Source organism: Tachypleus tridentatus, chromosome 9 (assembly GCF_004210375.1).
Source record: "Tachypleus tridentatus isolate NWPU-2018 chromosome 9, ASM421037v1, whole genome shotgun sequence".
Lineage (NCBI taxonomy): Eukaryota > Metazoa > Arthropoda > Merostomata > Xiphosura > Limulidae > Tachypleus > Tachypleus tridentatus.
In genome coordinates this window covers 108,105,179-108,124,244 of record NC_134833.1, presented here as the reverse complement: position 1 = coordinate 108,124,244, position 19,066 = coordinate 108,105,179, and the positions used below count along the sequence as shown (strand labels likewise).

Here is a 19,066-nt window from a genome sequence, read left to right as displayed (position 1 = left end):
TAAAAAATCAAGTTAAAGTTTTGAGCCGATGGTTATGAAACTCATCGTCTTCGAAACATCATGTAATCGTGCATTTACTTGTCCCAGTATGCAGCAATTTTTAATACGTGCAGGTGTATTTTTAAGTGAGGGTTAATGTGCTTTTTAAATAGAACATACACCAAGCTCGACTGGCTTATTCCTCTGTATAAACTGTACGGCTTCTAAAGCAATTGAAATAATGCTTGTTATAAATGAAGAGGTCGAATTATATATAATTTATTTTGTCTCTCAAGAGCGATTTCATTCTTAATGTATTTTAATCTGATTTTAGACAATCTTGCTTGTTCTCGAGGGACGCATGTTACAGAAAAATAAACGAAATCTTAAACACAGTCACGTCCAGTTTTATGTTTTAATGGACGTTTTAACTATAGATATTCAGAATTATAGTTTTACACAAATAACAGCATAAACTCTTATTCTCTAAGCTTTTAAGATTGAGAATTCGTGCTTAAAATAAAATTACTATCGGTGATCCTACAGTCATACGGGTTTCTTTCTTGAATATTGTTTCTGCCATGTTGCGAACACTGAACTCAGGGGATGAAATGTTTTTTTATATATTTATGTAATAAAGCCTTTAAAAACAGCTGGATATTTGCTTCTACAGAGTAAGGTTTTCCTCGTTATAATAGCAGCTCTGATTCTGAAGCAATAATAATATAAATAAAGAATGGTAGTACTGATAAATGATTCATTCTATTTGAAAGCATTAGACACTTGCCTATAAGGTAATTTAATTTGTTAGGTGGAACTCGCGATCTACAACTCGTGTGATCACCTTACCGTTATATATTTGACCAACTCGGTGCCGGTGTGTCTCATTGCTACTTTTCGCGCATGGCAATGTAAATTTTATTTTTTGAGCGAAGTTACTGCTTTGCAAATTCGATCGAAGTTGTTAGTCGGTGGATATACATTAATACTCAACGCTTAAAGTTAAAATTCTCGCATATAAGTTATAACATTTTAAGCTCAATGAGGTTTTCGCAACTAGTATAATTGTAAGAAACATTGGAACCAGAAAATTAGTATGTTTAATTACTTATGTTGTAATAAAGTTACACCTTACTATTTAAGAATATCCCCAAGTAGCAGGCAACTCGTGTGTTCCTTCCCTTGTAGGAATCGTATTTTCCACATTTGCATTGGATCCAACTATGATCCAATCCCTAACGTCATAGGAAAACTTAATTAACTTGGACTTTATTTTCCGCTTTATTATGGAAGCACAGGAAATGAATAATTTACTTTATTTATTACCACAGTACATAACTGCAATCCCAATGCTGCCCTAAAAAATTAATTCAGGGGTAACATTTTCCCTCACTTTAAACCACTAGCAAGAATAACCTTATTTATATATTTTTACAATTAACAATCTACTTCCATTTCCTTTAATGTCATAAATGAGAGCGAAACCTTATAGAAGAATATCTCCGATGTGAAGACGAACCTTTGATATACATAGGATAAATTGCTAATGTTTTAAGCCTACCATCGTCCGAGAATGGATCTGTTAAAATAATGTTAAAACAAGTTAATATTTTCTTTACATTAAGCAGCTTTATCTGTTTGTAATAAGCTATAAGTTGTTCAATGACATACGAAAGCTATACAGTTATGGTTATGGGAGCAAGATACCTGACAAATACGTACATTAAAGTAGAAATATGTAAAAATTAGAAATATTACATGAACGATTTTAAGATTTGCCAGAGTGAATAAATGAAAGAATCCAGATTATTGGTCAACAAGACCAAATTCAAATGGTGAAGTTCCATAGGTGAAAATGCAAAACGAATTAAATGTAGCAAATAGATAGCCTATAAAAATATATAATAGCTTGGATCGCTTAAAATATTAGCATTTATAAGACAAAGCAAGTAATCGCTTAAGGTAACTAAATAAAAGCATTACAACAACAACAAAAATGTCTTACTTATGTGTGTTTTCGAAGATCATCTTGATGCATTTCCCCTAGGTGGGCATTAATGTTGCTGAAAGCCAAGGTTTTGTTTGTTTTGAAGTTGCGCGAGGGATATCTGCATTAATCGAACCTAATTTAGCAGGGAAAAGCTAGATGGAAGACAGCTAGTCATCACCACCAACCGTTAACTCTTGGGCTACTTTTTTTACTAAACAATAGTGGGATTGACTGTCACATTATAACGCTCCCAAGGCAGAATGAAAGAGTAATCCTGTTTAGTGGGACGGAGTTTCCAACCCGCGACGCTCAGACTGGGAGGCGAGCACCATAATCACCTGGCTATGCCGGGACGATAGAAAGGCAGAGAATTCAGTTTCCCTCCTTAACCAGTAGAATTTTCACGTTTTTTAAAGGAACTTCACACGATAAAAGTGGTACAAAAAGGTCTACTTTTATAAAAGTTTCTAGAAATTGAACTCTATATGTAAGCGAGGCATTAGCTAGACAGAAAATATTGTTTATAATCGATATGTGTGGATATAATACAATAGGGAATCCTCAACAGCCATAGCTTGTACCGTATTGCTTGTAGTTAAACACAAGGCTGCACAATGGGCTACCTGTCCTCTGCCCAATACGGATATCGAAATCCTGTTTCTAACGTTGTAAGTCTGCAATATCCGCAGCACTTGAAATTAATTTAGGGAGGATTAGAATAAATTAATCTATGAGACTTTTTTAGTATTAGCTTTTTTGCGTTGCGCTACAAAGCCTGGGGCGAGATTATACCCGATTCAATGTTTTTTTATACATTAGCCTCCCCTCAAAATGAAATTATTTTAGGCAAGATTAGAAAAATTAGTCTATCAGCCCTTGGGGGTGATAAAATACGTTAATCGAAAGGGTTTGAATTCCTGAGTAGAAAATTATAATTATATCTCAAATCGGTCAAATGATGACAGGGCTGTGAGCTAAAAGGCTGTACTTGAAAAAACACATCGCCGTCTTTTGAGCCACTATGCCGCGGCTAGAAATTAATTTGTATTTTTTAAATTTTATAAAAGTACAAAATAGCTGGAAGCGAGGGCTAACAGCGTTCCAATGTTTAAAGTGTCATACTGTAGATCTGAAGTTTCGCAATTTTCGCTTCGTTACCATTAAAATATAAAAATTCCCGCATCGCACTTTAGTACGTTATAAGAGGGGTGATTAAATCTTACTATTCGGTCTGCAAAAAGAAACCCGAGAGTTGACAGTGGGTGAAACTGACTTGTTGTTTTCTTTCTAATTCATCAGTTCGAAAATGGAGGACAACTAATGCAAATAACTCAAAGTAGCTTTGCGTACTAATCAACAAACGTGTTAAAAGCGAAAATTAATAGAATGATCTACTTTTTAAGTTATCATGAATGGTAGAAGACAGTTATTCTGATGTTGAAAATTGGTAAAGAGAAACCATAAAAGATAAATATTAAAATAAAAAATCACTATTAGAATGACTCTAGAAGCAAATTCTGTTGAAAATAATGATAAAAAATTAGTGCTAAAACTCATACAACCCTTTTCCAAAAATTACTAAATTGAAGAAACTATAGCTTCTCGTGAGATGGACAACTCTCAAAAGAAAAAGCAGACATAAAGCATTTTTTTGTTTTGGAATTTCGCACAAAGCTACTCGAGGGCTATCTGTCCCTAATTTAGTAGTGTAAGACTAGAGGGAAGGCAGCTAGTCATCACCACCCACCGCCAACTTTGGGCTACTATTTTACTAACGAATAGTGGGATTGACCGTCACATTATACACCCCCACGGCTGGGAGGGCGAACATGTTAAGCGCGACACGGGCGCGAACCCGCGCCCCTCAGATTACGAAGCGCACGCCTTAACGCGCTAGGCCATGCCGGGCCAGACTTAAAACAAAAAATTCGTGTACATTTTGTGTGAATGACCCATTTAAATGACCAAAAACTAATACAAGTTTGCAGTGGATGTTGGTCTGGATGTGTCCATCATAGCTTCAGACACTTTGACCTTTTCAAAGACGAAAAACAAACTGTCAATGAAGAAGGTATACCAAAACAATGGGTTCAATATTCGGTTACAGGCGATTCACGTTTTTATATTGATACAAAGTTTTCGTCACAACTCACTTACATTATCGTAAAATGTAGAAGAAAAAAAAACTGGAAAATTTTTACGTTAACAGGAAAAACCAACCGATCGTGTAAAGATATTTCAACAGATGAAAAGAGTTGGAGTCTGACCGAAAATTATGCCAAAAAACCTACGACCAATGAAGCAGGTGACAGAATATTAGCAAACTGCAGTTGAAAGCTTCTAAGGTTACCTAGTACTCAGATATTTGATTTTCGTGGACATCATAGAAAAAGCTTCACACCCAGAAATGAAAAATTCCTAATATTTATTGAATATTTAGTCTTGTTTGATCTTCTGTTTCTGAAAGGCAGTTTTGAAGAATTACAACGCTATCTGCGAGAGAACATCCAATTGGAATGAGCAAATTCAGTAGCTGTAATAAGGTCCAGATACATCTGTTGAACGTTTCTAAAAATGGCAGAATTGCTCGATTGTCCTCAGTTGTATACTTCTGATATGAGCCACACATGACAGATGACGATCATTCAATTTATTACTCCATAAGAGGCATTTGCAACTGTAGACGTATATATCACTATCAACGAGCATTTCTTCGGCTTTTCGTTGCTAAACATGAAAAAAAAACATAGCAGGTATAACCTAAGATGTTCTATGTAAACTAGAGGAAACGATGCCATTCCTCTGCACTGTTTATGACGCCAAGCGAAAGAAATCACTATCAAGATAATACGTTTCAAATATTATGATTAACCTTGGAATACAACATGACTTTCTTTCAGAATCAAGCTCTCCAGCTTTTAGAAGGTGACCTTAAAGTGTCTCAAGCTATTACACAACTTCAATAAATGTATTATTTTCTTCAGTAGTACAGTATTACTGATGAGGGATTTAAAAATATCATTAGACTAATACGAATTTGCAGAAATAAAAGAAATCGCTGGTAAAACCTTTGTAAGAACATCACTTTCACTTACGTAAGTAGAAGATGCGGCTTTCTTGAAAACTTATAATGAATATATAGTTCTTATACACTGGATGGATTATGGAAACCCTTCAGAAAGGAAGAAGGAGGGATGTGCTTTGAACATGACACCACGGCAAAATAATATTTTGCTATGAAAACTACTTTACAGTGCAATTGTCAAAAAGCAGATCGTTAAATACCTTATGACCTGGACTGTGATGACGTAGTGTGGCTCCAAAATCTCTTTAGCATAATGTACTCAACCTATGCAGAAACACATTATTATAGTTCTGTGTTATTATTTTACTTCATAGCGTGTAATATTTTGCGTCACTAGTGTTGTTTTATTTATATAACATCACACATAGATTGATGCTACCTTTTAGCATTTATTCCAAATGTTCGTTTTAGTCTCAAGCGAAAATGTATTTTGTTATCTAATGATATGACATCTCAATAAAAACTTTTACTTAAAATATCATTTCACAAAGAAGCAATCCATTTTACATTCTATGTTTTGTTATTAGAATATTTTGACACCAAACTAGATTATGTATCAATGTGACATCAGGAACCACTAAAATATTTTTCTCATGTCACTATGTAATCCCATAATTACATGAGTATCTATAAGTTTCTTTTTTTTTTCCTCTCCTGACATTACTTGATTCTACATTTGTGTATCGTAATTATATTGTTTCTGTGGCTAATTATAACTGTTATCTGCTTGATCGAACTAATACTGTTTATCATTCACTATTGGAACTTTATACACAAAATATTGTACGTTTTAATATAGCATTGTTTTCAAATGTATTGTATAAATCTTCATATGTTTTTGTTTGTTTGTTTTTTTCTAATTTCGCGGAAAGCTACACGAGGGATATCTGCACTATCCGTCCCTAATTAAGCAGTGCAAGACAAGAGGTAAGACAGCTAGTCATCACCACCCACCGCCAACTCTTGGGCTACTCTTTTACCAACAAGGCACTTGACTCGATCACCTTGCCATGCCGGGCCCATATGTTTTTCTATTTATTTTTATTCTCTCACCCATAATGTATTATATGATGGTTGTTTACATCTTGAAAGGTAGACAGATAAACATAAACGGGTTACCGAGTTATAGCCAGTCGAGAGTTAAATAAAAGAAGGTGAAGACAGTTCTTCGATCAAGGATAATTCACGGAAAGGCGGTCCCTCACTTTTTATTTCTCAAAATGGGGTCTGCAGCAAAGACATTATTATCCTGTCATTCAGAAAATTAAGGCGATTCTCCTTTGTAACGTTCTATGTACTCTTTATTTAAACCTAAGCCTCTGTATGTCGTTATAAACCTCATCAAAAAAAACGCTTAAACTGACAAAGATTAGTGCATCTTTTAAGAGCTAACAACGTATCACGATCAATTCTAAAAATTCAGTGTTCTCTCAGAGCCCGGATGGTAATTATAATAATCTTAACAGTCATTTACGACTTCATCACATCTGCTTTACCCTAATACAGTATTACTGTGTATTTCCTGCACCAGTTAATCTTCAGAATATTAAATGCAGTCTTGTAATTGGCATTCACTCCCTCGTACAAAAACTGTATTGTTCTGTATGACAGAAATCGCTCAATTACAACAGAATGTCTTATCTACGTTTATAACGCAATTTAATAATTAACGTAAGACTGATATTTAAGCTTGTTGATTTTAATAATTAACGTAAGACTGATGTTTAAGCCTGTTTATTTTAATAAATAACATAAAACTGATGTTGTTGTTTTGAATTAAGCACAAAGCTACACAATGGGCTATCTGTGCTATGCCCACCACGGATATCGAAACCCGGATTTTAGCGTTGAAAGTCCGCAGACATACCGCCGAGCTACTGGGAGGAAGGGGGGCATAAAACTCATGCCTAAGCGTGTTGATTTTGTTTAAGGTTGTTTCTCGTTTTTTTGGTAGCTGTTCAGCCATGACTTCTTTACCAAATCTCGTATTAAGATCTAAAACAAAGCAGCTAATATCTATGAATTAGGTATATTGTATCAATAAATATTACAGTATTAGGTGTATTGTGTCAATTAATATTACTCAATGAGATGTAGCGCATCAATTAAAACCATTGTAATAGATGTAATGAATACTATCGTATTACGTGTAGTATATTGGTTAATACTGCTGCATTAAGGATAGTATATCAATTAATATTGCTTGTTGTATTAGGTGTAGTCCATTAATTAGTATTTTTGTACTAGGTACAATAAATAAGTTGAACCTACTACATAATGTATAGTATATTTATTAGAACTGTTAAAGAAGATAATTGCAGTTTTCAGAATAGTACTTGATAAAATAATTAATCTTACATTAACTGTAGTATATGGATGTGTGATATTGATAACACTGCACAACAATTTTTTTGAAAAGTTTTGCTCCCTGAAAAGTTTTTGCTGATTGTGACAGGTACCTGGAGGGTATATACAAATATAGTTTTGGTTTTGCTTCATCACGTAGGAACTTTGAGAAATAGACAGTTAACTGTTTACCAGCAATAACGTATTTAATTGCGTTTATGTTTCTAATATGCTATTAAGTTCAACATAATTAAAAGTGTTTTGCTCCTGATTTTCGTTTGTATTCAATGTCCGGTGCATCATTCTGCAGTGTCCAACAGTAGTCAGCAAGCATTGATGGATTCCAGTTGCCTTGATATCGTTTTTCCATTGTAGCAATGTCCTGGTGAAACTAAAGATTTCGATGAAACGGTACGTAATGGGCAAATTTGGATGTGATTTTCGTGATCAGCAGTCAAAAATCTATAAGGAGCACCAAACAGTGTTTAAGAAACAAAAACTTTGTTGTGCAGTGTAATAGATGGTATGTATGTTTTGTAGATCTTTATAAGAGTAATTTTTCGTCAAATAGATGGTATGTATGTTTTGTAGATCTTTATAAGAGTAATTTTTCGTCAAATAGATGGTATGTATGTTTTGTAGATCTTTATAAGAGTAATTTTTCGCCAAATAGATGATATGTATGTTTTGTAGATCTTTACAAGAGTAATTTTTCGTCAAATAGATGGTATGTATGTTTTGTAGATCTTTATAAGAGTAATTTTTCGTCAAATAGATGGCATATATGTTTTGTAGATCTTTATAGGAGTAATTTTTTGTCAAAACTTCAGGTAGTTGAAATAATTAACAAGGACCTTAATGTAGTAACTGTACGATTAACTTTTTAGTTCATATAGTTGGACGCTTTTCTTGGAGCAGGAATCTGTTAATTATTGAATTCAATAATAAACCGAGTTAGTCCCGTACATCTCGTACTCCAAGCGAGGGCTTTTTTCATTTCATTTAACTCCATTGCTAATTTATAGTATTTTTAACTATTCAAACTAACAGCCTGCTTACAACTAATGCAGTTTAAATGATTGGTGTAATGTGCATTAACTGGGTTGACGTGTTATCTCGTATTTCTTAGGAACCAAAAAAGCCTCAATAACTTTTTAATTTTTAAATATTTTGGATTCTTCAAACTTGTTCTCTTCTCTTCCGAACGTGATGTTCTGTTAAACTTCAGAAAAAGTATTTCATTTCCATAATAACCAAATCATAAACTAATGTAATCCAGCATCACAGAAGTCAATACTTTCTTATCTGTATTAAAACACAAATTAGTGCCTTCTTCTTCAACTTCACGGGTTTTTGTAAACGTTTATGTTTGCATATATTTATAATGAGGGTTAATCGCTTTTCAAGGTCGAGCACTGTACTTGGAAATACTTATTCCATAACCAGTCGTTCTCAATCAGACGGGTCGTGAACATCCACAGTTACCCAGAATTATAAGTATCATTGAAACAAGCTCCAGCAAAGGGTGACGATGTCATTCTTAAGCCAGATTTACACACGTCTTTCACTGAACGTAGATTCTGGCTTCAAATACTACTTTTAAGCGGACCAAAGGGCCAAAATGCAAACATTAAACCTGTGTAGGACTTCACAGGAAACTGCTCTCATTCTGCTTTCTTCTACAGACATTTTCAAGAAAAATATCATTTATTCAGAGCATATAAACCTTCGCCAACTTAAATCCTTGTTTGTTATCTTGTTGACCGTATTGAGCGACATATTCAGCGTCATCTCAATGATTTTTCGGGTCGGAGCGTTCTGTTTCGTAAGCATAGCTCTACCATTACTTTAGGATAACTTATTTCGGAGCTTGTTCCTGTCTTTAAGGTTCTGGTGTACAATATTTTTCTTTCGTCACGTAGAACATCTTCTTCGAAGTGATTACTTCTACATCATTTCTCCGTCGGAAAAATATGAAACATAAACTTCTAGCCGTAGGTTTAGACCATGGTGGCAGTACACAACGAACAGAGAACGATTTATGAAGAACCAAATACTTTGATGCTGAACGTGTTTGAGGGACGTCAGGGCTTTCCTCTGCGGCGACCGACATGTGAGTAAACCTCTTCTCAACTTACCATGGACTAAACAAACGTAATGTGAGTAAACCTATTCTCAACTTACCATGGACTAAACAAACGTAATGTGAATTCTAATAGTGAATTTGAACTTGGTGTGAGGTATTTTTCTCATCTACATACACAGACTCATTTGTCATATAAACGAAGCTATTGTATTAAAAGAATGTATTTAAACGAGAAAATTATTTCTGTGAAATTATATTCTGTGTAGTCTATAAGTTTAGTGTGAGTTATCTAGTGAAAGGTAATTTCAGCTTTCTGCCAGTAATACTTTGTTATGTTGGAATAATTTGTTTAGTGGAATACTTTGAAGGAGTTAACAAAACTTTGTTTCAGAATTAAAATGTAACCCTGGAATATGAAATACATGACTAGAGTTTAATGTCAGCCACAAAGATTCATAGAGAGCCATCTTTGTGGTTCTCACAGAAGAGAATTCTAGCGTTTTAAATCCTCAAGCCTACAGCTGAGCTTAAATGTATATGCCTTACTTGGATGGCGAAAGTAAGTTGAAAATTAAAATTTGTATACCCTGTAATAAAACAAGTATTCAAAACTACGAAATGAAAGGAACTTTGTGATTACCAAGTCGTGTTTCCAAAAAGTAAAAAACAACAGCAACTCTTGTGAATCTCTGTATGTTCGTTAAAACTTGAAAACTTACGTAACCTTTAAATTCAGCAATACGTGTGGTTCAAATTTTATGAATCTCTTCTCGATCTGTTTTGAGAATAATTTTGTTTACTTACACTTCGTGAAGATGTTTTAGTGAGCTTATAACACTATCTACATATATGTATATGTAAGTAACATTGTTTGGACATTCGTAGTGTATGCTTTTACACTGTCTGCTCACATGTATAAACATGCCATTAACACTGTGCACATATGTACGTGTAAACTCGTAATACTGTTTGTACATATGTTCTTGTAAGCTTATTATACTGTCTGCACATGGACGTGTAAACTCGTAATACTGTCTGCACATATGTTCGTGTAAGCTCCTAATACTGTTTGCACATGTACATGTAAGCTTGTACCACCGTCTGTACATATGTTCGTGTAGGTAAACTCGTAATACTGTTTGTACGTGTGTAAGCTTCTTTGCGTCTTCTATATATACATATATATATGATGTATGAATCTTTTTTGTTTACTTACATGTATCTAAAACTTATGTTTAAGAGGTCGTAGATTATATGTTCGTATGTAAGCTCGATATTTGAAGATTATAGTTTTGTATGTGTTGGTGTTCAGAGTACACTTTCAGTATTTGAAAACCTCACGTGTAAAGATTATTTACATCTTCATGTGTGAATTCTGACGTTCAGAACTTATGTTTGAGTTGCATGTTTGCAGCACCTGACGTTCAAAGGCTGTCTGATTTGTATGTTTGTAAATACTAGTTTTCAAAGGTTACGTAAAACTTAACGTTCAAAGGTCATGTCTGAGTTGTGTGTATTTAAAACGTAACGTTTAAAAAGGTATAATTAATCTGTATATATATATATATATATATATATACAAGACAGTGACATTTCAGTGACTGAAGTTGGTTTGTATCTATGTAAGCCTGGTGGTCACACGATAAACATATAGTTTCTATGGAAATGAACAGTATTCGGTAAGGGTCCTAATTTAACCTAATTTACAAAATGCTCCTTTCTTTTGTGCAAATTTACTCATGTGTTGTTATTTTTTTATATTTCATTTCAACTTTGAACTCTTTATTATTTAAAATCTTGATGTTAATAATAAACAGTTCATGTGACATTAGTAAGATACCGATCATTCGTTTTCCTTCGGTGGACTCAGCAGATAGTCCGATGTGGCTTTGCTATAAGAAAACACACACACTCGATCATTCTTACCTTCACATTTCCATTCAATATACATTGTATTTTTTACACACTTGTAGCTGTTCACGTGTCTTTAAGAATAGCATATTATATATTAAACCAAATAATGTATAGTGATCTAACACGTATAAGAGATGGCAGGCTTTTCAAATAAGCGCTCCACTGATATATATATATATATTAAGCGTTGGTTAGAAATAAACTCAATTGAACAGAAGTTATTTGAGTTACTCGTTAAGGTTGCTACGATAAATAAACATGAGATATATCTTCAAACATTATATTGAATGATGTTTATAATTAATGATATGTAATATCAATGACATTTATTAACAACAAAAATAACTGTCATGACGTAAGATCCAAAAATAGCTATTTGTATTTTTTATCTTTCTTGGTTTCGTAATTTTTATCGATAGAATATACAAAAAACTTGAACGAGACAAGATGCTAAAAGGATATTAGCTTCAAAATATGAGAAGAATAAGTTAAAAATAGATTATATTAATAATTCATTCTGTATTAAAAATATTTACAATTATTATTAATGTGTATCTATATTTTTTAAGTCTTCCAATTCAGATATTTGAGAGGAACACTCATTTCTACTGTAAAGACTATATATAAATTGTTAGTTCACTCCTACATTTTGCGGTCTTTCCAACGCCGTTTTCATGTTCTGCCCAAATGGGCGATACTCTCCTTTCTGATAGGCCATCGATATATCTGTTGAAAAAAAAAACTAGGCGGGGAATAGTTACTGCGTCACTTCTGAGCATCGTCACTCGTATCCCAGAAGCCCACAAACAGTAGAGTCGCGGGAGGCACTACGGGTGCCCACTTCTGCCACCTGAAGCAAACACTTCTCGCTTTTGAGACTCAACCAAGCGTTCAAACAAATCTTCGTAAATTCTACCTAGGAGTTGTTGTTTCTTTTAACTCTACAATTATAAAACATAAATTACAGCAACTGAGAATATCCTTCGACAACAGTTAGGCATAGAATTATAGAATGCTTACAACCACTTACGGAGAAGGGAATGGTTCTCAGTCTTAAAACCAGTGAACGTCTTGATCCATCAAACCAACTATCACCTGTTACAGGTAGGGAAATGAAGGTCTTAACGTGTCAGTTTAGGGTAAGTACACTTATGCTGTTGTTATGAAAGTCATTTCTGCCTTCATTATGTCAATGCTTTTAACAGAGCTACTGACCAAAAGCAACGTGCAAAGTTACAAAATGTTGACATGCACAAAACGACAGTGAGTTGAGATTGACAGCCAAACAGTTATTACTAGTATCAACCTATAGACGTGTGTCAAATTCCTGATGTAGATGAGACTCCTGTGAAATGTATGGAAATATCCAATCTTAATACGAGACCCAGAAAAAGAAAAAAGAAACCTATTAAAGTTCGCGTTTTTATATTGACATATTCAGTTTTACTCGCTAAAGTTAAAATCAGTTCCGACAGTTTAACTTGATTACCCGATCTTGTGAAGCACAACGTAATATTATTTTAGAGCTAACCTATTCAGTTAACTGATGAATGAATGTTGGTTCAAGTGTTAGATGTTGGATTAAATTCTTTAAAATGGTTTGTTAAATAGGTCTATTATCGTCACAGTCAAATGTAGGGGAAAAGGTGATAATGGATGGCATTTGTAATGGTAGGATAAGAATTCATTAAGCTTTAAATAGTCTGCTTTTAAAATTTGTTCAATAACTCCACCGTGAAAACAGTAATAATAATAATTTAAGTTGGAAGTTCACTTGCAGAACGTTATTGGGAAAACAACAACGGAGTTATCATTAGTTTTTGTTTTCAATCTATTCAGTTTAGAACTTTTAATAACATGCATTTAAATACATCTGTTTGTGTAGAAAAGCTCTTAACCGACAGTAGGAGAGTTTTGTCGCAACTCACTCTATTGTGTTAGCTGAGAAACCAATATAATTAGTGGTTCGCTGCTCAATTAACAAAATATCTAGTTGTTCGTTATGGAACTAACAAGATATCTAGTTATTTGGTTCTAAGTTACTAAAAATAATTACACGTTTGCAAGTAACAAGAGATTGATATAAGTTTCTTTAAGTTAATGAAATATTTGTATCCTGAAAACTTATTTTTAACTTTGATAAGTGGATAAACTAAACATGTACTGTAATTATTATTTTGAACTTAAGTACTGGTAATTTAAAGTATTTTGTGCCACCAGATACTATACACTTAAAATGCAATAATACTGCTGCACATCGGTTTATTAGTCACCAGTACAGTAAAATACATGCAATATATGTTTAATGCTATGTAGTAAAATCAGCACTAGAGGTTTGATATGTTAACCAAGGAATTAGATTTTTGCAGCTCCTGATAGACGTAAGTAGTTAGATTACAAAATGTAAATTATTGTTCTTTGTAAAAAAAAAAAATATCGTGATCTTCCTAAAGCGCCTGTGGTAAATATTCGAATATTATTAATGTGATAAGAAATTATTATATTAAACTACAGCAATATTTGTTGAAGAGTGCCGTACCTTTACTACCTTAAAATGATAAAATCCTCAATATATTCCTCAATTCTGTATTCAGTCTTTAGTAAACAGACTTTGCGACTGATACTCTGTTTCGAAAAATATATCGGCTGTTTTATATAGTTAATAATTCGTAAACGTATCAATGAAACAGGGAGTTTCAGCAGTGGAAACGAAATGACAGTCGTTAATTGAAGAAGTGTCATTTCCGTGTTGTTTTTATTGGAGAAAACACACTCTTACAAGTCAGTTTATCACTGCAGACTCTATGGTTACTATATATAGTTAATTCATTTCAGCATTGCTCGTGTAAATTTAACTAGTATGACCATTGTTTAAAGGTTAGTGAAGGTGTAAGAACAGTATTGTAGTACGTACAGTATGCATACCGTTATTACTATATGGTCTATAGTGGTCACTTAGCATGAAAGTTTTAAACCATTAAAATAATCTGTTGACCATAAGATATCCTTGCATCTACTAGAAACGAATGTATCTGGGTGCTTACTAAATGATTCGTTTTTTGTTTTTTTTCGGACATTATAATGCAAAGCTACTGAAAGGCTATCTGTACTAATCGTCAGTAATTGTGAACTGGTAGATTAGATAAAAGACTACTTGTGGACAGTCGAACCCTACCGCCAACTCTTGGGCTACACTTATCTGACCGAATACTGAAATTCGACTGCCACCCTTATAACCAATCCAGGACCTCAAACTGTAGAGTACGTTTATTTATTGCTGTTTTTTTTTTTTACGTTGGACTCGAACATACATTGTCTTAAATGTTAACCTCTGGGCCATGCTTACCTCTTTTACTTTGGACTATGATTGTGTGTTTTAAAACAAAAAAAAACATAACTTAAAGTTTTAAACAGCGATCAACTGGAAACTTGCAAAGAACATTAAATCTGGCAAGTTTTTTCACCTAAAAATCGCAGATAGATTTGTTTTATAAAAATAATTCTCGTTTTTGAGAAAGAAAAGGGGGAGGACAGTCTTTGATCATCTGAACAAAAATACATTAAAGTATTTTCACAAACTTGTAATTACATCCTGGATATCCATCAAGTTGTTAGTCTACACTTCTCGGTCGATTTTGTTAGAACTACTGTTATAGATGGTCAGCTAAAGAAGAAAGGAAACAAACAGCTCTAGTTATCTTCACTGTCGAAAGAAATTAGAAGACATTAGAAACTATGTAAACTTTTAACATTTGACCATAATAATTTATTTACTTTAGCTAGCCGTAAAGCAAGTGTGTATATAATGACTTCACATACTTAGAACATTACATCACACACCCCTGTAAGTTTGACGTTTGTAATAAATAGGTTGCAATTTGTAATCACATATTACGTGGCATAATCGGTTGACAGGGCCTTCAAATTCTGAAGTTGATTATTTTCGTTATGTTCACTAATAAATGGTAAAAAATTTATCTAGAGTCTGATATAATTAATTATTGAGATTATAACAGTTATGAATAGATTAATAGCAAACAATAAAAATATTGTATTGTACTAATTAAATGTTGTATGCAAAATATAAAATATAAACGAAAAGTGACTATTGGACAAATAATTGAATCCAGAACGCCTGGCCACCAATGCCAATGGTTTACAACTGCACTATCTAAGAAGACAACTTCCCCAATTTTCAGTTATGAAACCTTTCACTATAAGCATAATCATCATACTCTATTAGGACAGACACAAAACTCAGCCATAGAATTCTATCACAAACTTAAATTAGTGGTATAGTAATATTATTATATCGTAGTATCTAATGTTAACTATTTTGCTTTAAGAACCGATAAGCAAAAATCGACTCAAATTCTGTAGAATTTGAGCTTGTTAATTGTTATCATATTAATTGCGATAAAATTGTTACCAGAGACTTAAAAATCTGCTATTTCTGATTGTGATTATATTATGTTTTATGAAGTGGTTACGAAGGTTCTGGAAAGTTACTGTTGAAAGTATGTGGAATCTTAATAGTACAGTTAAGGAAATAAAACTGGTTAAATGACTAACCATTACGATGGTTATTTTTGAGATTACTATTAGGTATAAACCACTACTCAAACAGGTAGGATAACAGCTAAAAACAGTTTTTAGAACAAAAATGAATTACTTCGTTAAATTATTCAGTTGTGGTGACAAAAGTATTCAACGAGGACATACCACCTCTTCAATTGTATATCATTATACTGTAACCTTACAACGAAGAAAATAATGTGCGTTATTTGACTTAAATGTTTGGTCTTATGTATAAATAAATTTAAAATATTTAATTTAGCTTTAGGAAACAGCTACTTGTTGAATCTTGGAAAACTGACATAGAAATGTTGCATGTCATTAGTTGCTTACAAATTTACACATCTGTATTGTGGTATGAAATAACGAGTGATCAGACATTCATCTGTCTTCACACTTAAATAAAAGAAAAGTCCTTAACACTAAAATTCGAGATTATAATAGATAAATCGAACATATGTCATAAGGATAAATGTTTTTTTTCGAAGTTCCTCCACTGTTATTAGTCCTAACGTTTAAGTAGGACTAATAAATAAGGTTGTATGTGAATTCTGGCGTTTTACATGTAACAAAGTGTACACACTGTAAAACAATTAATATTTACATCAGATAATAACATTTATTTTTTTCTTAATCAGCTTAAGAGTGAAACTGTTTCTAAGCTATCAGAACTGCGAAATGTGAATTCAAAATAGTGGGTTGAAACTTCATAAAAATGGAGAGAACAGCACAGCTAGCTGATTATGTAGCTTTGTGCTTAAATACAAACAAAATTCTACTTCAAAGCTGATAACAATAATAATAATAGTGTGGGTCTTTTCTTAATATCCAAATAATGGCATTGTTTAAAAATCGCTTATTCTATTGTTTATTGCAGGCTAAACAAAGATATTTGAGTTATTATAAAATTAACTAGCATTGAAGTAGTTCAATGAAGAGACCTATACCAGTTAACAGTGATTATTTCAAAATCAGTAACATGTAAGAGAATGCGGTAAAATATCTGAACCTAAAACATTTGCTAGTACACAGTTGTTAACACTATACCCTACAAAAGTCTTTACGACTATCGAAAGTCATTGTGAATAAATGCTACAAGTTAACAGCTGTTTGCTTATATTACAGTATAAAGCAAGGTGTTTATAGTATTATTGTATTTCGTAGATGGTCTGAATATTTTTTCATAATGTAAATCATTGTTGTGATCGATAATGAAGATAAATTACTTGATTTAATTTATTTTAATTTGTAAATGCCATTCTTAGAGTACTGTCTGCCATGTAACATAAATTTATTGAGCACTTAAAGAACATAAAATAATACTTTTTTCCATTTCTCTATTTATTTTTAAAAATAAAGCATAACTTTTCAGCCATAAGCCTTTTTCAGGTGCTAGAACTACGGAAACTGAAAACAATGTATTAAAATACGTAAGGCCGAGTCAGGTACAATATTTAATGTGCCAGGCTGAGAAGGTAAAGATCCATGGTTTGCGTACCGCTACTGAGAAAAAAAAAACTATTAAAAGTTATGGGCCCATGAATATCTAATACGAGTGACAATAAGATCCTACTATTCGGTCTGACAAGAGAAGCCCAACTGCAAAATCGGGGATGGCTAGCTCGAATAGCTTTGCTCGAAATCCGACAAAAACTAATTAAAATAATTTATATTCTATGAGTTCATTTGTAACATCTATGGAGCTTGCACCTGAAGAAGGCTCATGAGAGAGTTTTAGCTTTGTATTTTAAATAGCTAAAAAAATGGAAAAACAGCTTTTACCTTTTGAAAATGTAGATAATTAAAACCTTATTACACAAATACTTAATTATTTATTTTTCTTGTTGTTTTTCTTAACTTCTGTTTTACGGACTTTTAACGTTGAAATTACGGGATTCAATATCTCGTCGTAGACAGAACGCAGATAGACCATTGTGTAGCTTTGCACTGATACAACAATAATCTGATAACGCATCCACAGCTACAAATGCTGAAAGCGTTTTTTCTTTAACAGGACACGAACCGTATTTTGTGTCAGTGATAATTGACTCTTATCTCTTTCTTAGTTCCATTCGGTTCTGAATTTCGCTCAAAGCGACTCAAAGGCTATCAGCGCTAGCCATACTTAACTTAATATGATAAACTAGAGGGAAAGCAGCTAGTCAACACCACCCACCGCCAACTCTCGGGCTAGTAATTTGGCAATGTAATATTATAACGCCTCCAAGGCTGAAAGGGTGAGCAAGTTCAGTGATGGAAATTTAAACTCGCGACCCACAGGTTGCCAGTCGAACACCTTAACTACTAGGCTATGTCATGCCCTGGTTTGTTTGTGGTGGTTTTGTTGTGCTATTTAGTTGGTCAGTATTATCGGCTGTTATCTGACTTCTTAGTTTCAATAAGTTACTTTTAGTTGTTCAGTAATTATCGGTTTTATTTGGTTTGTTATCAGTGATCGAATGTTGTGTAATTTATCAGTAACTATCTAGTTTTGTCGAGTGAAATTTAGTTTGTAACTGATTATTTAATTTGTTAATAGTGATATAGTATTATTCCGTTAATTGGTCTGACCTTGTTTCACTTAGGTGGTCAGTGATTAATGACTCTCCTCTTGTTTGTCAGTGGTGATGGAGCGTCATTTTTATTATTTGTTATTATCGAATATTATTACTTTGTTTTTGAATGATAATCGCGTACCATTTTGTTAGTAGCGATTAAGTGTTATCTGTAGTTTGTTGATTTGATCTGATGTCATTTAATTATCATTCATTATCAACTGTTATCAGTGATGACAAGAAATCCACTTGAAGTGAAAATGTACCTCAAGACAGCTGGTATGGGAATTAAAATTTTTCGACCTGAAGATGACCTAAGAAGGTCGAAACGTTGTTCTGTACTTTGTGTAATAAAAACTTAATACCATACCAACCATCTTGAGATACAACTGTTATCTGGTTTAATAACGGTCTTCGACTGTTTTCTCGTTTGTTGGTAGCGTCATCCGGTTTTTTAGTAATAATTGAGGGTTATCAAGTTTATTAGTGATAATAGAGAGTTATCTATTGTTTTTAATAGCACCAAAGTTCTGTAG

The 19,066-nt window shown here is 33.1% G+C and overlaps 1 protein-coding gene across 4 annotated transcripts in view; it reads left to right on the top strand.

Moving 5' to 3' along the window:
• LOC143226011 (homeobox protein aristaless-like) overlaps positions 1-19,066 on the top strand; it is a 152,582-nt gene that overhangs the window by 94,125 nt on the left and 39,391 nt on the right. Inside the window, exon 1 of one of the 4 annotated variants that reach the window (XM_076456377.1) lies at positions 12,185-12,504. The exons of 2 other annotated variants lie outside the window; for them this stretch is intronic. In XM_076456377.1, the coding sequence (XP_076312492.1) occupies positions 12,441-12,504 (64 nt within the window). In that variant the 5' untranslated portion in view covers positions 12,185-12,440. Of the gene's footprint in view, positions 1-12,184; positions 12,540-19,066 lie in introns of those variants that run through there. One more of the 4 variants, XM_076456378.1, reaches the window with a different exon arrangement.